At 38.3% G+C, this 24,902-nt stretch overlaps 2 protein-coding genes across 2 annotated transcripts; both read left to right on the forward strand.

Moving 5' to 3' along the window:
- Positions 1–10,024: 10,024 nt before the first annotated feature.
- Positions 10,025–12,555, forward strand: LOC124820788 (V-type proton ATPase subunit G-like). Its single transcript, XM_047292550.2, has 4 exons — positions 10,025–10,181; positions 11,169–11,257; positions 12,012–12,112; positions 12,200–12,555. Exons 2-4 carry the CDS (start codon positions 11,170–11,172, stop codon positions 12,341–12,343), a joined length of 333 nt encoding a protein of 110 aa, XP_047148506.1. The 5' UTR covers positions 10,025–10,181; position 11,169; the 3' UTR covers positions 12,344–12,555.
- A 1,885-nt stretch (positions 12,556–14,440) lies between these two features.
- Positions 14,441–16,378, forward strand: LOC148197299 (uncharacterized). The gene is made up of 2 exons (XM_088093658.1): positions 14,441–14,788; positions 15,299–16,378. Exons 1-2 carry the CDS (start codon positions 14,441–14,443, stop codon positions 16,376–16,378), a joined length of 1,428 nt encoding a protein of 475 aa, XP_087949784.1.
- The last annotated feature ends 8,524 nt before the right edge of the window (positions 16,379–24,902 follow it).

A 24,902-nucleotide genomic window follows, 5' to 3' on the forward strand; every position in this document is an offset into this window, starting at 1 on the left:
TCATTGATTGATGTTTATTTGGAGCCTTTGATTGATGATTTGAAGAAGTTATAGAATGGTGTTTGGAGGTATGACGTTTCAAGGAAGCAAAATTTCCTTATGAGGGCAGCCTTGATGTACTATTAATGACTTCCCAGCGTATGGCATGTTATCTGGTTGGAGCACGCATGGTCGATTAGCTTGTCCATATTGCATGGAATATACAAAGTCATTCTAATTGAGTTATGGTCGAAAAAGTAATTGGTTTGACTGCCATCGACGGTTCTTGCCCATTTATCACCCCTTTAGAAGAAACAAAAAGGCATTTCGCAAAGGGCAAGTTGAAACGGATATGCCCCCGCCGAAGTTGATTGGATCACACGTTTTGAGAAGAGTGAAAGACTATCCAAAAGTCACTGAATCTGGTCAGAATAGGATAGAAAGGTTTGGAGAATGGCATAATTGGACTAAAAGAAGCATATTCTGGGAACTTCCCTATTGGAAAGACAACTTGCTAAGACACAACCTCGATGTCATGCACACCGAAAAAAATTTCTTTGACAATGTCTTCAACACAGTTATGAATGTTATAGGTAAGACAAAAGATAATGAGAAAGCAAGAAAAGATTTACCTTTGTATTGTGGACGAAAAGACTTAGAGTTGAAGGCGCAAGGTAACGGCCGATTATTTAAACCAAAAGCAAATTACACCATGTCAAAAGACGAGGCAAGAATAGTGTGTGGATGGATCAAGGAGCTTAGAATGCCAGATGGATATGCTTCTAACTTGTCCAGATGTGACAATGTTCAGAACGGTACTATTCAAGGGTTGAAGAGTCATGATTGTCATGTATTCATGGAGACTTTCATCCCTCTTGCATTCACTTGTTTGCCAATGCACGTGTTAAATCCACTGATAGAAATCAGTAACTTCTTTAAATATTTGTGTTGCACGACACTAAAGGAGAATTCCCTTAAAAAGATGGATGAAAATATCCCAATTATTCCCTGCAAATTAGAAAGAATATTCCCTCCTGCATTCTTTGATTCAATGGAGCATATTCCAATTCATCTTGCATATGAAGCTTGGCTTGGGGGACCTGTGCAATACAGGTGGATGTATCCATTTGAAAGGTTTATGGGAGAATCCAAACGTTTAGTTAAAAATAAAGCAAGAGTAGAAGGCTCAATTTGTGCAGCTTACTTGCACAGAGAGACAACGTATTTTTGTTCACATTATTTCAAAAACTTCATGTTGTCCCCCACTCGTGTCAGAAATGATATGCAATGGCAAGTTGAACCACGTGAAGGTGCATTATCAGTTTTCTGACAATCAGGCCGTCACGCAGGGAAAGAATTCACTCATTGGTTAACTAATGCTGAGTTAAACTCTGCTCATGTCCATGTCTTAATCAATTGTAGTGAAGTAAAGTCGTACCTTGAGTATGTCATCATCCATCTCTTATCTTTCCAACGGTACAATTGTTATACACTAATGAATTTCATTTGTACCAGCTCATTTGTTGTGGCTGAGCAAGTCGCAGAAGGAAATACTTCTGCTAGAATACACTTAGAGTTTCCCCATTGGTTTAGAAATCAGGTCCGTACTTTTTCCTACATTTACAGCAAGGTTAATTTGACTCTTGCTTTTATAATTTTGTTAGTATCTTTGTAGGTTTTTAATCAGGCATTAACTCCCACGGTTCAAGAGTTAAGACATCTCTCGAATTGGCCAATGAGATGTGTCAAAGAATGGCATACTTACTTCACCAATGGTTACAAATTACATACACATGAATGGTCTAAAGGAAAGAAAACATCAAATTGTGGTGTGTATGTGAAGGGCCTAACAGAGGGTTGTTATGATGATTTCTACGACATCATTCATAAAGTATATGAGCTAGAGTACAACAACACTACTTCTCGAAACAGAGTAGTACTTTTTTTTATTGTGAATGGTTTGATCCTTCTAGAGCTGGTACTAGAGTCGATCCACGCTTTAATATTGTCGAACTCAACCAAAGATTAAGATATGGACCGTTTGATCCTTTCATTCTACCAACTAATGTCAGACAGGTTTATAATGTGCCATATCCACCATTCCGCAATATTGACAAGCGTGGTTGGGCCGTAGCAATACAAACCAAGCCTAGAGGTCGCATTGACTCAAATGAGGTTGAGGAAGATGTTGCCTACCAACTTGACCAAATGTCACAACCACAAGAAATTATTGAAGTTGAATGTATAACCGCATTGGTCGACCTTGATGGTGATGGAGATGAATTAGAAGCATCAATACAAGGTGATGAAGAACAAGAAGAAGAGGAAGAAGAAGAAGAAGAAGAAGATGATGATGATGATGACGATGAAGAAGAAGATGATGATGATAATGACGATGATAAAGAAGAAGATGAAGATGAAGTTCATGATGATGACGATTGAATGTTGGACATCTATTGTAGCAAATTGAACTATCATTTGAATAGAGTTATCTAAAATACCATCTTAAAAGTTGTATGCAATTATTTATACATTGACTTTAAAAACCATTGATCCTTCGTTATTCATTTCTATTTTTTCGCTTTATTTGTAACCATTTCAATGCAGTAATGACAGGACAAGGTTCAGAACGTCTTGATAAAGGAAAGGGGGTAGCAAGGCCTAGAAAGAGGCAACGGCAGGCACCAAAGTATGTACTTAGGGTGCCTGCTAGACTACCTACCACTACTGCCCGCAATACATCATCTGTGGGGCCTCCTCCTACCCCTACAATACAGCCTCCTACCCCTGCAGTAGACCCTACTCCTACCTCTGCAATACACCCTTATTCTACCCCTACAGTACACCCTTCTACTACTCCTGCAGCAGACCCTCTTCCTCCTCCTGTGATTATAACCCCCACTCCTCCCCCTGTGGTTATTACCCCCACTCCTCTCCCTGACCCTACTTCTATACCTTCCTCATCTTGTATACCGCCTTCTGAGACTGTCACACCATCTACCGATCCAGATTCAAGTGGTGATGGTGAAGGTCTTTACCCGCCTCTCCATGATCGACCATGGATTGAGCCGTATGGTAAAGGGTAAGTTTTTAATCTCTTGATATAATTTGATGTTTAAACCCTATTGTAATTCAAATGACTTTTATTATGCAAGTTTATTCCATCTAGGGTTGCTTCCCAGGCCATCACACGTTCAATTAAGCAACATTTTTTAAGTCCATGACCTACTTGGGGAGGAATACCTGATGACGATAAAAAGCCATTCTGGGAGCGCTTTCAGGTGAACAATCCATTAAACTAATTGTCCCTCTTATTTTAGTATGTTCGTTAATCAATGTTTTTTCTATTTAATGTTACAGATGAAGGTGCAGTGGAAACCTGAAAATGAAACACAGATACAAAGAAATTTCCACATGAAAGCATCTCATCGGCTGTTAGAGATGTTTAGGGATGCTTGCAATGCAAGAGAGCGCCCTTACTTGCTGGGTGAACAAATTTGGAACTCTTTACTGGCTCATTGGAATACAGTAGAGTTTCACAATAAGTGTGTCAAAGCCCAGAGGAACAGAGCATCTGAAAAGGGTGGCACCCTGCATATTGGTGGGTCGATAACCATTCATGAGCATGCCATTCGTATGGTATAATTTCATTACATAACTTTTTCTTTCATATATAAGTCATGTATTTTCTATTTCATATGTACACTTCTAATTCTAAATTATGTTACAAGCACAAGCTTTGGGATGGGCGGTCCATGTTGATGAGGTCTTTGCACAGACTTATGTAAGGAAGGGCACTAATCAATTCGTTGATGAAAGATCTCGGAAGACTCATGTAAGCAAATAACACTATTAGTATTACTAATTTTTCATTTATATTATTCTATCATTCCCTAACATTGCTTTTAACGTTTCAACAGGAAGAATTTTCTACGAGACTTTCACAGGTTAGATCTGAACATGAGTCAGCTCCTACACCGGATGATGGTAGTAATGTAGAAGATGATATCCGTAGGACACAATGCTGGGTCGACATCGTTGGTGGGAAGAGAAAGGGACGAGTGTACGGTGCAGGACAACTTGCTGCAAACTATACAACATCGAGAGGAGGTACTCTGAAGCACCAACCTTCTTCTTCCACTACTACCCCTGACGAGGTCGTTCTCCGCCTCACGCAGGCACTGGAGCAACGTGACCAAAAAATCACTGATTTGAGAGCAGAGTTTACAAACTTTAAGGCGTTGTTCATGAGAGTGTTGCCTGATACATCACAGGATGAATTCAATATCCCTCCGACCCAGCCACGACCCTCCTCGTCACCTGCTGTCCCTCAGCAGCCCACATCAGTCCAACCCTCATCAGTCCAACCCACACCAGTCCAACCATCTATAGAGGAGCAGGATGATGAAGATCATTCTGATGATAACTATGTACATTATTAGTTTCATTTTGTTATTAGTTGTTATAGAAACATTTGGATATTACAACATTTGGAGTTTACATCATTTGGATGTTAGATCAATTGGATGATTTGGATGTTAGAACATCATTATGTTACATTGTTTTATGTTTTAAATATAAATACATGTTCTATGGATTAATGGATGTTCTATGCATTTTGATCAATGATTGCATTATTGAGATGCACATTATGCAGGTCTATATGTGCTTCAAAACTGTGATGCAGGTCTGTTTGTGTTGTGAACAGTTTCGTTTCATAAGAAATACAATTGTGCCTTAGATCTGCCTCCAACTTACCGAAGGCTTTTGCCCTTCGGTAACTACCCACGTTAGGTTATTACCGAAGGCTTCCGCCCTTCGGTAATTACCGAAGGCTTTTGGCCCTTGGTAATTACCGAAGGGTGGAAGCCCTCGGTAAATGTTAGCGACAAGGGATTTACCGAGGGCTCTTTGGCCGTCGATAAGCCGTTTGTAAATTACCTTTTACCGACGATTTTGGGCTGTTTCTGAGGGCTTTTAGCCTTCGGTAATGCCCTTCTTTTTTGTAGTGAAAGCATGAAAAGAAAAAGATAGAATGAAAAGATAAGCTCAATGCAAAAAGGGATAAGTTGGGCATAAATGAGATTGGTTGTATAAAGAGAGTTTGAATTTAAATGATAAATGCATGTATGACTCTCTTAACTCAAGGATTTTGTGATCTAGAAAAACCAATTCTTCTTGTTAGCCCAACCATGTTACAAGCCATGAAAAGCCCTTGTGATGACATTTGCGTGCAAGTATGATTGATTGTGGTAAATGAAAGGCTATTTTGTTCTATGTGACATTTGGATAGTAGAGGGAAGGAGTGACCTCTTGAAACACTTGAGTGATTGAGTGAAACACATTATCTAGTGAGGAAGGATTCCATGAATTCATGATTACATCTTTGCATAGTTAATTGATCATTCATGAGAATAGCATCTATTGGGTATTATGTGAATGTGTGAACACCATGATGAGTTAATTGAATTAAAGCATGTGCACATCTTGACTAAATTTTGTTGATGAGCTTATTTGAGTAATTACTTATCTTGAAAGAATGAGTTTTGGAATGTGATTGAACCATTGTGATGATTTGTGGAAGACTAAGTTTCATCTTGTTTGCTTGAGGACAAGCAAAGTTCTAAGTTTGGGGTTGTGATAACGGTTCAAAAACCGTTATTTTTATACTTAATTTTGATACTTAATGCACCCTTTTTTACTTAAAAGCTTGCTTGGACTCATGATTTTGCTTTAGTTTTGTGAATAAAAGAGTTGAGGATATGCTTTATGATTTTATCATTAAATTCCCTTGATTTTGTAGGTTTTTGGAATGATTTGAAAGAAGGGTTGAAGTATCAAGGAGTTGCAGTGCAAAAAAGTCAACCAGAATGCAGAAAGTCGACCAAAAATGTAAAACAGTCAACTAGAAAGTCAACTAGTCAACCAGAATGCTGAAAAAGTCCACCAGAGCGAGTTTTGGGCCAGTTTTCTGCGATTTTATGATCTATTTTGGGCGTGGACTCGTTTTCTATTATTTTTATGTCCTATTTAAAGACCCAGATGTCTTAGGATTTGTATCTTTTGATGGCTTAAGCATAGAAACACACTTTTCACCCCTTGGGGGTAGATTTGGGGATGGTGACGACTCTCCTCTTCTCTTTCTCGGGTTTTTCTATCTCTTTCATTATTTCATTCCATTATTCATCTAGTTTTGCCATGACGATGGAGGGCTAAACCTTATTGTTGTTGGGAAAGATGTAACCTTCTTAAATTCTCATGTATTGAATTTGTTCTTCAAGATCTTTTAAAGATACATGCTTTCTTTCATTAATTGTTAGAGATATTCTTCTTTGCTCAAATGCTTGTGATGTTTTATTCATGTTTGGCATAAATCTTATGATTTGTAAGTATAAGGAGATTTCGTACTCCTAGGGTTGCACGATTTGGGGATGTGACAGCTCTCCTCTTCTCTCCCTAGGATTGTTATTGAGAGATGTCATTAACATTAATGAAAAGAAAGACAAATTCATAAATGCATGAGAGTAAATTAGGTGAAATCTAAACCCAACAACAATATCATCAACTTCATCCATTCTTTCTTGTGTTTAACCTCAATTGGTCAAATTGCATTCATGTTTATTTTATTGCATTTACATTCAAAAACCCCAAAATATTTTCTTTAGAGTCTTAATTAGTTGAGTAATCACATAACTGTTTAGTGCCGTGAGTCTCTTGGGAAACGATACTTGGTCTTACCATTTTTTATTACTTGATACGATTCGGTTACACTTGCCGAGGGTTAACAAGTTTTTGACTCCGTTTTCGGGGATTGAAAATTTTTTCATCACAAGCGCAAACATATTATACAATGTGAGGCAAAATTAGTTCAATCATAATCACATCACAACATCTCATGGATACATTGTAGATTCATCAATCACCAACCCCGCACAATTAAGCCACTAGTAAAAATGTCTTCCAAACAGCAAAACAGAATTGAAACATTACTAAGAAATGCAAACACAACCTATAAAAATGGAAACCCAATCCAAAAGAATGCAACCCAATCCAGAAAAACGCAACCCAGTCTAGAAACGAAAACACAAAACGAAGTAACACTGAAATTGGAAACCAAAAATGCAACAACAACCTAAAAACGTAACAACAAGTGGGAAACAAAATTGAGGGAAAACGAAATTCAAAATGAAGAAAGGAAGTGCAGAGATAGAAACAAAAATAGAGAATGCAATTAAAATGAAATTCGAATTCAATACAATGAAGAAGAAATAGGAAAACGAAAATGGAAGATGAAACCTAAACTTGGAGAGCTTTCCTCTATCCAAGAAGAAGAAAAACGTAAGATGAGAGAGTGTGGGAGAGTGAGTGGGTCTGCCCTCTTGATAACGGTTGAAATACCGTTATTTTTATACTAAATTTTGATAATAAATAAACCCTTTTTTACTTAGAAACTTGCTTTAACTCATGTTTTTGCTTTAGTTTTGTTAATAAGAGAGTTGAAGGTGAATTTAATGGTTTTTTGCTAGATTCCCTTGATTTTGTAGGCTATTGGAATGATTTCAAAGAAGAGTTAAAGTACCGAATGGTTGGAATGCAGAAAAGTCAACCAGAATGCAGAAAAGTTAACCAGAGTGCAGAAAAGTCAACCATAGTGCAGAAAAGTCAACCAATCAACCAAAGTGCATAAAAGTCAACTAGAGTGTAGAAAAAGTAGCGTTGAGCGCCATTTTTGTGCCGTTGAGTGCCAGTTGGCTGTCGTACCTGTCGCTGAGCGCCATTTTGGGGCGCTGAGCGCTGACGAAGTGGGCTTGGGCCTGTTTTCTGTATTTTTAATGAACTATTTAAGGTTTTAGTCGACCTATGGTTCATATCTTTGGACAGAAAGAGGCGAAATCACACTTTCTTTACCCCTTGGAGGAGGATTTTGGATGCTTAAGCTCTATTCTTCAACTTCTAGGGTTCTATCTTTCATTATTTTTCATCTAGTTTCACCATGTCTATGGTGAACTAAACCTTCATTGTTGTTGGGGAACCAATGTAATCCTTTGAAACTCTCATGTATTGAATTGGTTCTTTAATCTATATGCTTTCTTTCATTAATTGTTAGGGTTTTTCTTCTATACTCTATGCATGTTTTGTTTAACCCATTCAATTGCATGATCATTGATGTTATTTGTATGGACACATATAAGTAAATCTAGAACTCAAGAAATTCTCCAAAGAGCAATATTGCCTAGACATAGGGATAGGAGGATTGGTTGCCTTTAAGCTTCTGTGCGAATGTAATGCATGAATAATTGCTAGGGAGACAAGACATTGTAAACTAGTGATTAGGAGTAGGCTTTCTTCCCCGAGCATTGGGTTTAAGGTAAATTAGAAAGTCGCATTAACATTAATGAAGAAAGATGAATTCTTGAATACATGAGAGTGAATAGGATGAATCGGAAACCCCAACAACATAATCATTCATATTATACATCAACCGTTTTTGCATTTTTCAAGTCCATTGATCAAAACTTTGCATTCATGTCTATTTTTCATAGTTCAACAACAATATTTTCGGTTACAAGTCTAAGATAATCAACAAATCACATAACTGTTTAGGCCGTGAGTCCTTTGGGAAACGATACTTGGTCTTACTTGATACGGTTCGGTATACTTGCCGAGGGTTAACACCCCCACTTTGACACTATAAAACCTAGGTCAGATTTCACAAATGGGCCTTTTAAAAAATAACCCAAAAAACGGTCCAAAAGGTAAATCTGCCCAATAATCCACTAAAACAAAATTACAATTTAATTCTAAACTAAAATGCCGACGTCGGAAGTGAAGAATGACGTGGCAACTCTCTTGATGTCCCAAAATAATATTCCAAAAATTTCATGCAGTTAATAATGAAAATAATTAGCTTAAGATAATTCAAATTAATTAAAATAAGAATTTTTGGTCAAATTAAGCACAATTAACAAAACTTGAGAAATAATGGACATTCCAGCACAATTTTCTAATTAAATCTAGTACAATAAGTTAAGTGAAGTCGAGAAAATATTGACTCATCACATATCACAACTTTATTTGTACCTACAAACCACAAAATTATGATTAGACTACGACGTTAGGAACACTCAAAACAAAGAGTCTTATAGAAGACTTAGACAACACATGTAAAACACAATTGGCTCGCATGCAAGGAAAACAAAATAGATAAAAAAAAACAAGAGAAACTAACTTCCTATTATGCAAAATCTAATCGGATAGACTTGAAGATCTCACTTTAAAGATCGCTCAGACAGTTTCATCTTCAAACAGATGATCAAGGAGTGAAACTCATAAAAAAGGTAAAAAACTCTAAAAAAATGATTTTTAGAAGATTGTATGTTTTAAAATTATGAAACTCGTTCATATCAAAATTATTTATATTAAAACATTTTAATTTTAAAATAGTCGAATATATATATATATATATATATATATATATATATATATATATATATATATATATATATATAAAATAATTTTGTATATAGATATAGATAAACTGCGTTAAATGTTTAAGTAGAGAATTTAATCCATAACCAGCTGAAATTACAATTTGTAATAGTATTGTGAGTGGTGGAAAATTCATTAGAATTTTACTTTTAAAGAGTCGAAGGAATTTTTTTTTATAATCTTTTTCTTTTGATTAATTTTTAAAAGTGTTGACTTCTGGTATTTTTTTATAAGCTTTTTCTTTTCATTAAGTTTGAAAGAGAAATTGGAAAACTTCAATAGAATTACACTTTTCAGAGATGAAATTCCGATTTTTCAATATCAATAGTATTATTTCAAGTTGCAAATAAAAAACTGAGTTCCCAATTTAAATAGTAAATATATTTATTCTGGTAAATTATATTGAGACACTGATCTCGGGAAATTTTTTTTGAAAGGTTAAGTAAAGGAATAATTTGTGTGCCAAAACAATATTATATATATATATATATATATATATATATATATATATATATATATATAATTGACTGAGTGCGGTAAAAGTGAAAAAATGAGTAGTGGGAAAAATAGGCGTCCAGAGATTATTGGGTTAAGAAGCAGAACAGTTGGCAATAGCTAGGACAGTTTTTGTTTGAACCACAAATAAATTTCTGGCGATCTCTGCGTCTTTCCTACTTCTCCTGAATCTATTAACAAACACCTTTCAGTCACAGGTACGCTCCTCTCTTCTTCCCTTTCAGATCTACGCGATTCTATTGCTTCCCCTCTCCAATTCCACGCCGTTTCTTGTGCCTCTTTTCTCTTTCTTCTCTCTTCGTTATGCATAAATATAAATTAAATACAAACGCTGAACTGCACCTTAACTAGATTTGGATCTTTGCTTCTTAAATTATTGTATCAACGGAATTTCTGGTTAGCTTTTCTAGGTTTTTGATCTAAAACCAACTACAAATAATAATAACGATTTGGAGAAGTTTTTCAGGGGAAGTGACTAATCTTACTGACTAAATAAGAAAATTAATGCTTAATGAATTGATATTCCAACACATCTATGCCTGTATGTGTTTTCACGTTCGTGGTACTTAGTTACACTTGAAAGTGAAATTTTCACTTCAGAGAAGTTAGATCCAAATTATACCGTGTAAAATTTGTGATTCTGTAATTGGATGATCCTGCTTGCCGTTAATTTCATTTTTAAGTTCACTGCCCCGTATTTGGTTGCATTTTTTTTGCAAGATCGTGAATCGCGCCCGAATCTTTACCTCAACTACAGTTTAAAATTGAATCATGTGAAACTGCAATTTAAAATACTTTACACATTAAAAACCTAATTTTAATGGTTGCAGACGTAGTTTGAAGGTGTTTTTGTCTTTGCAAATCAAGCTAATTACGGTCTATGTATTGCTGCATGCTTCCTTCTGTATGATGTTGCTATAATTAATTCGTCTAATGATTTTTCTCGCCCTTTGTTTGGAAGGAGAAGAGTATTTGTTTGGTTTTTGTAACATCTTTAGTTCAAAATTTCAAGTTTGATGATAGAATCAGTTGTGTCTTGTTACTGTTGCACTCCTTTCACTTTTCCGAATTCCTAGGTAGAATGAAGGCGGTTCTTTTGCCTAATTATTGATGTGTTGTCGGAGGAGTTGCTTCGTGTTAACCAATTCACCATTTGTAAATAGTTTCTGTCTGTGTCATGACAGAATGGCATCCAACAGGGGTCAAGGTGGAATTCAACAGTTGTTGGCTGCAGAACAAGAGGCCCAACGGATTGTGAATGCTGCAAAAGCTGGTATTTTCTATCTTCGTTATCTTTCATGTCTTCCCATCTTTTTCCTGATTTCGTCTAATATTTGGTCTGGTTACGTGTTTTCCTTAAAAAAATTATGTCTGATTCAATTATGTGTCCAGAGAGACCTGTTTTACTCTCTATTCATTTTATACAGGTCTTTTCTCTTTTACCTGGAAGGATGGATTCTTGGTTTATTGATGGGACGAATTCTTGCTTCTTCATAAATGTTATAAAACAAAGAGTTTTTACTATATAATGACTTTTACATGGTTAACTAATTAGAAATCACTTTAGATTTTACTTTCCAAATAGTTCATGCTTGGTCGGAATAAAGATTTTTATACTAATTAGAAAAATCACGCCAAATTTTACTTTTAAATAATCGTAAGTGTAACTTTGAAGTAGTTATAGTGAAGGTAGCAAACTTATATAGTGGTAGTATGCAATTGTACGACAACATGAAAATATTTACACCTACACTTCATTGTAATGAAGTTCTAAAATATTAATGGACATACCATGCTAATAATCTTTTGATTGGATGATTGTGCAAAATAGATTTACATGGTTAAGGCATTCTCATTATATTCTAGAACAAATTCTCTTTGAAATTTTTGCTATGACATGATAGTGCCAAACCGCCAACTTTCAGCCACCCCTATAGTTTTTCGTATTATTGTTAATTATGTATTTTATCACAAATATCTCTTTTTTGTAACCTTATCAATACTGTCCTCTGCATGTCTACTCTTAGAAAAACTGGCCAGGTTGAAACAAGCCAAAGAAGAGGCTGAAAAAGAGATTGCAGAGTACCGAGCTCAACTGGAGCGTGAGTTTCAAAAGAAAGTTTCAGACGTAAGTCTATATGATTATATTTGATGGTCTTAGACTAGTCCATTACAATATTCTAATTTGTGATGTTACATTACATTAATAATACAGAGTACTGGTGATTCTGGAGCTAATGTCAAGCGGCTTGAGCAAGAAACTGAAGCAAAAATTCAGAACCTGAAAACGGAGGCTGCAAAAATTTCGGATGATGTTGTCGCCATGCTTCGTACGTATGTTACAAGTGTGAAAAATTAGGACCCTTTGATATACATTGGTGCCGAGGACCCCTAAATTATGATTATTATTATGCTGAGTTTATTCTTTACTCTAGATATTGTGGTGAGGATAAGATTCTTGTTTTGGTTATAATGCTTAGTACCTTGCTGCGCTGTGTTGAAAGAAATAACTTGAAAAATTTGTTAAAATAAACAGTTCAGGATTAAAAGACGTGTATATTTTTGTGTTGCCGTTTTAACGAGTGCATGAGGACCAATTCCTCCCCTGTTTATAAATGTCGAGTCAAATTGTATGGCAAAATTCCAATATTCAAATGCAGTACAAGCAATATAGTGGCACGTCTATCAAAGGTTGGGCCTTTGCAAAAGGTACATTAATGGGTAAGAGGATGCTTGTTTATAGTTTTGTGACTTTTTGTTGTCAATGACAGTCCTACTGCCGAATTTAAGCTACATAAGAGATCGATCCATAAACTGCATTTCTTTTTACAGTGGTAGATGGATGATGGGATAGACTATTGTCAATTTTTGGGATATTTAGTTGGAAAATACAAGGTTGAAGGTAACCTTTTCTATACAATACGCACATGATCCTGTTTTTATGGAAGAGACGTTTTAAATATGGTGGTCACTAAAAAGATTTTAAGATGTTTTGAATTGAAATTGCGACTCTGAATTTTTTTAAGGGTAGATTCAGATAAGTGGTGTGGCTTGAAGTAGATGACAATTATATGCAAACTTTCTGAACCGTAGGATGCTTAAATTTCCCTTTGTGTACTTGGGAATTTTTTTTGGAGCAAATTCAAGGAAGAAAAGTAAATGGGTTCCCTTGTTGAAAAGTTTTCTTAGAAGCTGGCTTTAGGGAAACACAAGTTGTTTGTTTCAACGGTGTGTTTAATCAAATTAGTTTTTGCTTCTTCCATTATTTTTCAAGTCTTTCTACAATATGCCTTAATGGATTAACACTGAAATCATTAATATACATTGAGAAATTTTTGTGGGAATTGGAGAGGATAATCATAATATTGCATGGGTGGTGTTGCAATAGGAATCATGATAGATTAAGAATTAATGGTATTTATACTTTTAATGTAGCATTAATCGTTAATGGAGATGTGCTATTTTCAAGGGTTGATGTGTTAGTGTTTAAGTATGGTGACTAAAGAGTTGGGTTGTTGGTGGTGGAGACATGAGGAAGGTGTGTGAAAGAAAACACTTCCAGGTAATTTTAGAATATGGTGTGAGATGTAGGAGATGATGAAAACAAGATTTTTGAAGATATGACTTGGTGACGATTGCTTTACTAGAGGGATGATAGATTACCTTTGAATACTAAACAACAATAGTTATTCATTTAAAATATGGGTGGGTGAGAAAATGCGTTTGGGAGAAGTAGTTTTATAGATAAAACTAAAATTAATTTTTTATAGGTATCGTTAATTCTAAGCCCATGCCCAAAAACTATAAATATAAGTCAAAGGTAAAAGGCAGGTGGAGGCAATTACTGTGCATTTATTACTGTTATTGTCGTATTAGATAACCAGACGATTCAATTACTGACTTTGGCATCGGAGTATCTTTAACAAGTACACCCCGGTCGGACTAGCGGACAAGAGACCCAAGGAGCAAGACCGGATGGTGAAGAAGGACAAATTGTGAAGGTATTTAGTGACTCACCCTTACAATCGAAACATTTTGGCGCCCACCGTGGGGCCCAAGTTACTTGATAAACCCAATGGTGACCACGAGAAACATGAGTTATTGACGACCCAGTTGAGATGATCTGGATGCTACAACAAAAAATGGAGGAGATGCAGCAACGCCACGAAGCGGAACTTGTAGCCGTGAGGGCCGAATGCTAGACTCGGATTGCCCAAGAGAAGGGATCGGGACAAGTGAGAAGGAGGAAGAGGAGCACGCTAGGGAGCGTGGCAAAGCCACTCTGGAAGACAAAACCAAACGTAACAACATGTCGGACGAAACATGGAAACCAACGGAGCCGGAAGTCGAAGTGAGTAAGGCTAAATCCGTTCATGCCGAGAGTGTCGTCGTGAACAAACAGCTAGTAGTGAAGACTGAGAGCTCATCCATCTTGCTTCCTTTTGTTTAGATGATCATGGATATCCACATATCAGAACAGTTCGTTCCGCCCCAGTTCAAGATATACAACGGGACGATAGACCCAGAGGCCCACATCAAGACCTTTACCAACACAATGGCTTTCCGCACAGGCAACGACGCCATCTGGTGCCGAGTGTTTTCCCTTTCACTAGAAGGGGAGGCGCTGGAATGGTTCAATTCACTTCCTCCAAACTCCATAGAGAATTTCGTGAGATTGCAACGCATGTTCAATCGTCAGTTTGCAAGTAGTAGTACTCAGGACTTGACCATCTTCGAGTTGGTCAACCTGAGGCAAGGGAAGGAGGAAACTTTAAAAGCCTTCATGGATCACTACCAGAAGACCGTATGACGGGTAAAGGGTTTGAGCCTGGAACTCACCCTCCAGTACGTTCTGCCCGCCTTCAAGCCCGAACCTTTCAAGAATAGTGTTTGCCGACGAGCTCCTAAAACCATGAAGGAGCTTTGAGAGAGGGCGGCCGATGAAATAAGGGTAGAAGATATGAAGTAGTCGTATAAAAAGGAGATCCAGGAGAGTAAGGGAGATAGGACCGACAGGAAAAAGTCGGACGGTCAATCTAGAAAGCCCGGAGGGTTCAAGCAGAGAGAACCACCTCGGGGACCACGATTCCAGTAGTACACCCCCCTTAACGCTCCTCGGGCAAGAATATTACAGGAGGCCTTGAGCACTGGCTTAATCTAGGAATCGAAGAGACGACCCATGCCGCCTAGGGTAGACGACAACAAACACTGTTCTTACCACAAGAACATGGGTCACACTACGGAGGAGTGCGTGACCCTAAAGGACAAGATTGAAGAGTTGATATGAACTGAACAACTAAAGTAATATGTAAAGGTTGACCGCCTCGAGGCACCACTACAACAACCGCGAGGTCCTCGGCGAGTGAGCTCGCGGTGGCCGGAGAGGCATGAAAGATCGAGGCATGGTCGGACGGACCATTCTTGGTCTGATAGACGACATAGCCATAGCCGCAGTAGAAGCCATGACCTTCCCTTACGAGGGCACATTAACACTATATTCAGAGGATTCGCAGGTGGGGGTTCATCCTCGTTCGCTCGAAAGCAACATGTGCGAGCTTTGCGGTCCGTCCACTCGGTGGACAAGCCACGGAGAACCATGCCACACATCACCTTCACGGACGACGATTTCCATGCACCGGATCTCGACCAGGACGATCCGATGGTAATTACGGCAGAGATCGGCTGGTATAGTGTCAACAAAGTATTGGTCGACCAGGGGAGCTCGGTGAACATCCTCTACTGGAAAGCTTTCCAAAAGATGGATATCTTAGACGACTTAATTGTCCCATACAACGAGCAGATAGTAGGTTTCGCGGGCGAAATAGTGGATACTCGAGGCTACGTCGATCTACGCACTCGTTTGGGAACCAGTCGGGACAGCGAGGAAAAGAGGGTTAGATACCTGTTGGTGGAAGCTAACACCTCCTACAATGTGCTCTTGGGCCGACCGTGTCTGAATGCCTTCGGAGCGATCGTGTCAACCCCATACCTTACCCTAAAGTACCCGTTTGTCAAGGGCATGATTTGTACAGTCCGAGCAGATCAGAGGACGGCGAGAGAATGTTACGTGACTGGCCTAAAGCTCCACAACCGGATGGTCAGAAGAAGAACGAGTGGGTTGGAAGTGGCCATGGCAGACCTTGATCCACGAACAAACACCGAAGACCGACTGGAGCCGCGGGGGGAGACACAACCGGTCTTAGTAGGGAAAAACGCCTCCCAGACCACGACTACGACCCGTTTGCTGGAACCAGGGCTGGAAAGAGAGATCAGGTCCGTCCTTTGGCGAAACAGAGACTTGTTTCCATGGACGACCACCGATATGCTGGGAATCCATCCCTCAGTCATGTCACACAAATTAGCATTGTTTAAGGAAGCACGACCGATAGCTTAGAAGAAGCGGCGAATGGGGGAAGTTGAGGGAGGCGGAATTCATTAGGGAGGTGAGGTATACCACATGGCTCGCCAATGTGGTTATGGTAAAAAAAGCCAGTGGAAAGTGGCGCATGTGCACCGACTATATTGACTTGAACAAAGCCTGTCCCAAGGATTCCCACCCTTTGCCTAGCATTGATGTGTTAGTTGACGGAGCCTCGGGCCACAAAATGTTGAGTTTTCTGGACATATACTCCGGCTACAACCAAATCCCTATGTATGCACCCGACCGGGAGAAGACGACGTTCATCACCGATAAGGCAATTTTTGCTACGAAGTCATACCCTTCGGTTTAAAGAATGTCGGTGCCACGTATCAACGCTTGATGGACAAGATCTTCTCCGAGAAGATCGGCCTATGCATGAAGGTGTATGTGGATGACATGGTCGTTCGCTCAACGGACAGACAACACCATGTGAGAGACCTGGAAGAGGTCTTCAAACAGGTCAGGAAGTATGTGATGAGATTGAATCCCACGAAGTGCACTTTCGGAGTGGCGACCGGAAAGTTCCTTGGATTTATGCTTATCGCCAGGGGAATCGAGGCAAACCCGGACAAGTGTGCAGTCGTCTTAGAAATGCAAAGCCCGACCACCATGAAGAAATCCAAAGGCTGGTCGGACGACTCATCGCGTTGTCACGGTTCATCCCCAGGCTGGCCGAACGGGTGTGTCCGGTGCTGAAAAGGATGAAGAAAGGGTCAAGTGACATATGAGATGCTAAATGCGAGACAACCTTCCAAGATATCAAGGCAATTTTGATGAACCCACCAGTCATGAACCGACCATCATCGGGGGAGGATTTACAGATTTATCTGGGGGTCTCGGAAACAGCGGTCAACTCCACCCTACTCCAAGAAAAACCCGAGCCTAAGCTTGTATACTTCGTGAGCCGGACCCTACAGGATACAGAAACACGGTACCAACAAGTGGAAAAGGTGGTCCTAGCCTTGCGGAATGCATCTAGAAGACTTCGACCATATTTCGAAAGTCACTAGATCGTGGTCCGAACGAACTTTCCTATCTCCAAGATCTTAAGGGAGCCTGACTTGGCAGGCCGAATGGTAGGCTGGGCGGTGGAACTGTCAGAGTTTGAATTATGGTACGAACCTAGGGGGTCGGTGAAGGGCCAACACTTGCATGATTTTGCAGTAGAGCTGCCCCCAACGGTCAATGATGAGTGAAATCTGTACGTGGATGGAGCGTCCTAGCGATCCGTAAGTGGAGCTGGGGTGGTCCTGGAAGGACCGAACGGTTTCTTGCTGGAGCATTCTTTGGTCTTCAAGTTCAAAAATTCCAATAATCAAGCAAAGTACGAAGCTCTGGTGGCCGGATTGGAGCTGACGAGGGATATGGGGGCACGAAAAGTCTTGCGCCGGACGAATTCTCAACTTGTTGTAGGCCAAATGAACGGAGAATTCCAGGTGAAGGAGGAACATCCCCTTCGGTATTTCCAAAAAGCAACATCCTTGACAAAAGAATTTGAAAAGGTCGAAATCTTACACATCCCCCGCGAAGACAACACCCGAGCGGACATGCTGTCGAAGCTAAGCTTCGGGAAAGAGAAAGGGTAGTTAACTACAATCATTCGCCATATGCTACTACAACCGTCAATAGAGTGTCTGACCATGGCAAGGGATCAAGTCGGGGATTAAAGAACGGAAATCCGAGCATTAATGAGCCAGCAGGACGCGGGCCAATCACTGCGACCGATCGATGCCAAGAAGATTGCCCACTACTTAGTGGTGGGGGACGACGTGTACCGGAGAGAGTCCTCCACCTCCCTCCTCAAATGCCTTACTAAGGAGGAGGCACGATACGTCATGGACAAACCCCATAATGGCATCTACGGATTCCATACCAGTCGTCGAGCTTTGAAAGCCCAGGTGCTGCGAGCCGGATACTACTGGTCGTCCATGGAGGAAGACACCAAGAAATTTGTTCAGAAATACATCAGCTGTCAGGCCCACGCCAATACCACACACGCGGCTCCGCACGTTCTGCAGACAATGGTGTCGCCATGGTTGTTCGCTTAGTGGGGAATGGACATTGTCGGCCCGCTCCCCACAAGCCGGGCACAAAAGAAGTTTCTCCTTGTCGCGATCGATTACTTTACCAAGTGGGTGGAGGCTGAAGCCTTGGAAACCATAACGTCATCGCAAGTACAAAAGTTTTGTTGGAAACTGATCTGTCGATTCGGTCTTCCTCGCCCGATCGTCACGGACAATGGACGACAGTTCATTGATATGAAGCTGGGCGAGTTTTACAAAATCTTGGGAATCAGACATTTGACCAGTTATGTGGAGCACCCTCAGACGAACGGTTAAGTGGAAGCCATGAACAAGACGATAGTAACCGAGCTGAAGAAACGACTGGGTGATAAGAAGGGGGCATGGGTTGAAGAGCTCCCAAAAGTCTTGTGGGCATATAGATGCACCCCACACGGAACAACTTGAGAAACACCCTTTAACTTACCGTATGATACGGATGCCATGCTGCCGGTCGAGCTTGGAGAACCCTCTCTACGGCGGTAGATAGGGGATATCCATTTAATGATGAAGAATTAAGGGTGGAGCTTGATACCTTGGAGGAACGCAGAGACCGGGTAGCCCTAAAAGTCGAAGCATGTAAGCGGATGGTGGAGAGAAAGTACAACTCTAAAGTTTGTCCTAGAAGCTTCCAAGAAGGTGACCTGGTATGGAGGAAAACTAGTGAAGCCCATTGGACGACCTCACACGGTAAGCTCGGTGCTAAATGGGAGGGGCCTTTTCGAATCTCAGAGGCTTTGGGTAATGGGGCGTATCGGCTCATGCAACCGGACGGATGGAAAATCCCAAATACTTGGAATGCTACTCATCTAAAATTTTATTTTAGTTAAATGATTAATTATTGTACTCTTTTTTTCAATGATTAATACAATATTCAGGGCCCTTATCCCCGATCGAATTTTTGCAATAACGCCAATGAAGAACGAATGAAAGAATAAAATCCAAGTTGATGAATAGAGTTCCAAAAAGGAACTGTAGTAAGCTTGGCCGAGCGGTGAACGACGAGTTCCCAACTTAATCCCTGATGCTCGGTACAAAAAAATCCAAGTTGATGAATGGAGTTCCAAAAAGGAACTACTATCAGCTTGGTCGAGCGGTGAACGGCGAGTTCCCAACTCAATCCCTGCCGCTCGGTACGAAAAAATCCAAGTTGATGAACGGAGTTCCAAAAAGGAACTGTTGTCAGCTTGGTCGAGCGGTGAACGACGAATTCCCAACTCGATCCCTGCCGCTCGGTGCGAAGAAATCGAAGCTGATGAAAGGAGTTCCAAAAAGGAGCTGCTGTCAGCTTGGCCGAACGGTGAACAACAAGTTCACATTTTAAGCCTTGCATCTCGAAAATAAAAACTAAGTTGATGAACGAAGTTACAAACAGAACTACTATCAACTTAGTCGAGTGGAGAATGACGAGTTCCCACGAAAACCACTACCGCTCGGTGTGAAAAAATTAAATTCATAAAACAGTTCATTGGATGAAGCAAAACGTTGGTTGGGATTCTAGTCTTGATAGCATTCAACATAAATACATCTTCTGTTGACATTTTGTCCCCGTTCAATCTTTCAGGCAGCAATAGCCAAGTCAATGAATTGTATTAAGAGGCCGATACGAAAACACCTACCAAACCTAAGTGTTTTAACGTTCGGCCGTAATGCAATCAACATTCACAATTCACAGATCGTTTACTAAAATAAATCTTCATTTCATTGCAATCGAAAACCGAAAAAAGTAGGCTCTAAAATAATTATCAAGAAGATTCCATTGAATCTTCATCATCAGAATCTTCAGTATGATCTTCATCAAGAGTAGGTAGACTTCCAACAATTTTCTCATCAATGAAAAACTATCCATTCATAGTCTTTTTAAGCCCAACAGATGACAGACTTGGTATACCAATTTCTTTTGACCTTTTGCACACAATTGTTCTTTCTTCTTCAGATACATCTACTCCTTGGAGTTCCAGCACCTTGCTGATAAATACTCCATATGGCATTTTGCGTGCATAATCATCTCCTACAGCGATCATGTGGTGTTTTAGTACCGCAACCCAGTTGGTTGAGATTCTAGTCTTGATAGCATTCAACATAAACACATCTTCTGTTGACATTTTGTCCCCGTTCAATCTTTCAGGCAGCAATAGCCAAGTCAGGACATAAGCAATCATTTTCTCCTCCTTGTTTAAGCCATCATGTAGGTACTGCTTATCCACCCTGTACCTTCCTGGATATCTTAAGCAGTTTATATATATAGCTCTCTTTGTTAGCCATCTGTTTGACTCAGAATCACGGATATGAGAATCCAAACCTTCAGCTTTCAGTCCAGCAATATCTAACCAAACATTATCGTCAATAGTAATGTTAACACCTTTGACCCTTGAGTGAATAACCCCATTTACAACCCTCAAGTTTGTGAAGAAAACCTCAACCAAATCTGGATAGCAATGTCCTTTCATCTGCACAAAATCAGTAAGCCCTTGATATGCAATCCATTCTTGAAAAAGGAACCCTTCTTTCTTAAACAATTGCAGGTCCAAATACATTTGAGGAACTACATTTTTGAAATGTGTCCAGTATAAAAACTTTCCTCGCATGTTTGGATCACTTATCCATCTAGATGGGCTTATGTTTCTTGTAACTCGGGCAACCTTCTCTTTTCCTCTTGATGATGAGGATGGAGAAGCCATTTCTGAATAGAATTCTAGGAACGTCTTTCACAATCTCGACTTCTTAACTTCAAAACTTCTTAGCTTAAAAAATACAAAGGAGACATCGAATTATAGAGGGCATCGACGTACTAATTGTCAGCCAGAAGACAAAGAGTTAGAAAAAGATGTCAAATTTTAGGGATATTTGACGTTTTCTTCTTCATCCTCCCACCCTCCTATTTTTCTTTTTTTCTTTATAAAACCGCTCATAAGCTCCCATTACCATTATATTTCAATATAATATTTACATTTTAAGATAACCTCCCATTAGAAATGCAACGTTACCGATATTCGAGGTTTTCTTCTTCAGCCTCCCGCCATTTTTCTGTCCTTTTGTCGGTGAAATTTAAAGAGAGTAAAATTTTATTTGTTTAAAATATTAATTTAATTTCATATGGAAAATAATAATAATAATAATATTTTATGAGAATTCAATTGAGTTATAGATCACAATAATTAAAATCCTAATAAATATTATTATATTATTTAAAGTAATTTGAAATGAATGTTTTAGGCTAAAGATAGGTATTATTATACTAAAAGACTTTGATTGATTTTTAAATTATAATACCTTAAGTTTGAGAAAAAATTAAGTTGACTGATAAACTAAAGGTGTTAAGATAGAATATTGTGGACAAAAATGAAGATAGGTCAATTAGAAAAAAATGTTGTCAAATTATAATTATCCAAAAATATTTAAACAAGTTAACAACAGAGATGCATCACACCAGGTCAAATATCGAGAAGAGACAGTGTGTATGAGGAATAGTCAGACAGATCTAGACCAAAAATTAAGCAGAATGAGTTGGGTCGAAGATTAAGGCAGATTAGACTTGACGGTGGAGACTGGTTGACCCAAAATGAATGTTCGGAGATTAAGACTAAAGGTCCAGACAAACTAACTTAAGTTGAAGGTCGGGATGGACTGACTCGAGCAAAAGGTAGGATAGAGGACTATTTCCTGATTAATAATTAGTATAGGAAATAAAATAAATTGTATTTTTCTTATCAAAGATTAACATCTTTGTGGCGAATCTTTCTTTTAGGGTTTCTTAGGTGCCTTAAACATTTATACCTACATATAGGGACACCAAATACATATGTAGACATTTTGAAAGTCATAAATTTGCATTTGCAATGTTGAGAGAGGATTCTTTTGGTTCTTGGTTCTTTGATTCTTATCAAAGATTAACATCTTTGTGACAAATATTTCTTTTACGGTTTCTTAGGTGCCTTAAACATTTATTCCTATACTGTGGCGTTTCCATCTTTGTCTTATGAATCACAAGTAAAATTTAAAAAAGTCGAGACGAACGGGCAAGGTCATGAAAAAGATTTGTCAGAATTCTAGGAACAACAAAAATTTTCTTAAGGACCAACTATATGTTTAACAACTCTTATTGGCTACATTGAGATAAATTATTTTGTATAATTTAATTATTATAATTAGTTATTAGTATAAATGATTATGATTTAAAAAGTCGACGATGATCAAATATCAAACGAACTCTTAGAACAACTTTTATTGGCCACATTGAGATAAATTATTTTGAATAATTTAATAATTATAATTAGGTATTAGTATAAATGATTATGATATAAAAAAAATACTATCAATAACATTATTAGGAAAATACTATGAATAACATTATTTGGATGTCTTAATTTATAATGCTGTGAATCGATTCTTTATTACTTAGAATCGATTATATTAACTTAGCAAAATTGAGAGTGGAATTATATGAATATAGAGGGGCACATCAAACTTTTTAACTTCAAGCCCTCCAAATCTCACCTTCTTTGCGGGTGATTCAAAAGTAGATAATTTTTGGGGGGCGGGACGTCAATTTGTTCTTATATGAATCAAACTCAAATTTGTTGTTTTTTTTTCTGAGTGATGTTTGAACGTCGAATTCGGAGGGGCTTCGATGTCCAGACAAGATAGACAATAAGCATAATTACACGATGTATGTCATCGGTTCATCTATAAATATTGCATCCATCATGTAATCCCTTGCTTTCTGTTTCCGTATTGAACATATTAGGATTCATGTTTGTCGCAACCGGGATCGTGACGGGACAGCGAGCCGAAAACAAAAGAGTTTGAGAAAAAGATTTTGGGAGTCGCCACCATAATTTATTATGGAAAATCTATGGAAAGCCAAAAAAATAAGACATGGTCTGCCAAAACTAGATTTTAAGTTTGGGAATCGGTTACGCGTGAGAAAGGTGTTAGCACCCAAAGGTAGTACCTTTAATTAAATGTATAAAGTTGACGTGGTTTTCCAAAATGTTAATTTTCCCTAAACAAAATAATAAAATAAAAAAAACTATTAAGAAACAAAAAAATATTTTTTGTTTTATGAACCCGATAAGGATTAACCTTGCTCCTATGTATATTCATTTATGATGGACAATCAGGGATCCGTAGTTCTTTATCTAGAAAAAGGTTTGTGGGTTTGTTTGAAAATTATTATAGATTGATTTAGATTTTTGAAAAGCGAACCCGACAAATATTTGGTTTAACAAGATTGACTTTTTTTGGTTTTAAAGATCTTGTATTTTTTTATTTAAGAATGATGGGAAAAAGAAAGAAACCGGCCATAGGCCAACGCATACATGTAAAAAAGATTATGATTTTTTAAAAAAAACATTATTTGTGTGTAGGAAAAATAATACCTTTAGTAAAAACTTCAGAGTATAATAAAAAGAGAAAAAAGAATGGTGTAGAGGTGACATACCTTTTTAACTTTCAGTACCTTCCTATTTCTTCTTTGGTGATTTCCGTTGACAAAACCCTTATGGGCGAGAACCTATTTTTCTCTATACTCTCTTTCTCACTTTATTATTTCTGCATGTTTCTCCTTTTCTCCTTTTTTTTTCGTCTCCCCTTTTTTTTATCACATGGTGCATAGTTATACATACACATTGTAATATTTTGGTAATTTTGCCCTTAATTGTGAATTAATTGACAATGAAGAAAATAGGAAAAGAAAGTGTATTGGTTTCCAGAAAAAAATTACATAATATTCAAAACATTGATTATCATTATGGTCAGAAAATTTGTCCGTTTTTAAACTCATATTTTTTTAAAAGCAACCGACACAGCAAATTATATTAATATACTATTTTAATTACTGTTTATAATTATTAGCATAATATTGATTCAAATTATTACCATATTAAACTAAAAATTCAAAAATATTGTGTCTGGTATTATAGTTATTATTTTATCCATTTTACCCATCACTAATTATTATTCTCTTATTTTTTTTTAATTTATTTACTTACCCGGACGAAATTGGGTGTTGACAACTGCCCCTCTTTATTTAGATTTTGCTAGATAACATGAACTTTAGAGTTTTTGTGTTATCATAGTAAAAGTTAGATAAAGATAAAGACACTAATTTCGTTCGGGTCCAAAGAAATGGAAAGAGATTACCTCGAAGCGTACCTGGTAGAGAATGTAGAAACCTTGTGGATTTTGCTGAAGAGCTCTGACACCTGTGGAGGGTGTGTCATACCCTATGAACATCGTTGGAGAGGTGTATGAACCTCGTGAATTTGATGGTGAGGCACACAAACCTCGTAATACTTGATAGAGAGGCGCACGAACCTCGTAAAATTTGATGGTGAGGCGCATGAACCTCGTACAATTTGATGGAGAGGCGCACAAACCTCATAAAATTTGATAGAGAGGAGCACGAACCTCGTAATTTGTTTTTCTTTTTTGAG

The sequence above is a fragment of the Vigna umbellata genome, chromosome 6 (assembly GCF_029865625.1).
Source record: "Vigna umbellata cultivar VRB3 chromosome 6, Vumbellata_1.0, whole genome shotgun sequence".
NCBI classification, from domain to species: domain Eukaryota; kingdom Viridiplantae; phylum Streptophyta; class Magnoliopsida; order Fabales; family Fabaceae; genus Vigna; species Vigna umbellata.

What these genes read in the sequence shown, in the direction of transcription:
- LOC124820788 (XM_047292550.2), top strand. Translation starts at nt 11,170, where the DNA reads ATGGCATCCAACAGGGGTCAAGGTGGAATTCAACAGTTGTTGGCTGCA. An exon ending in TGTGAATGCTGCAAAAGCTG is followed by an intron (nt 11,258 to 12,011) that starts GTATTTTCTATC and finishes GTCTACTCTTAG; the next exon opens with AAAAACTGGCCAGGTTGAAA. An exon ending in TTCAAAAGAAAGTTTCAGAC is followed by an intron (nt 12,113 to 12,199) that starts GTAAGTCTATAT and finishes TTAATAATACAG; the next exon opens with AGTACTGGTGATTCTGGAGC.
- LOC148197299 (XM_088093658.1), top strand. Translation starts at nt 14,441, where the DNA reads ATGGATATCCACATATCAGAACAGTTCGTTCCGCCCCAGTTCAAGATA. An exon ending in TGGATCACTACCAGAAGACC is followed by an intron (nt 14,789 to 15,298) that starts GTATGACGGGTA and finishes TAATATGTAAAG; the next exon opens with GTTGACCGCCTCGAGGCACC.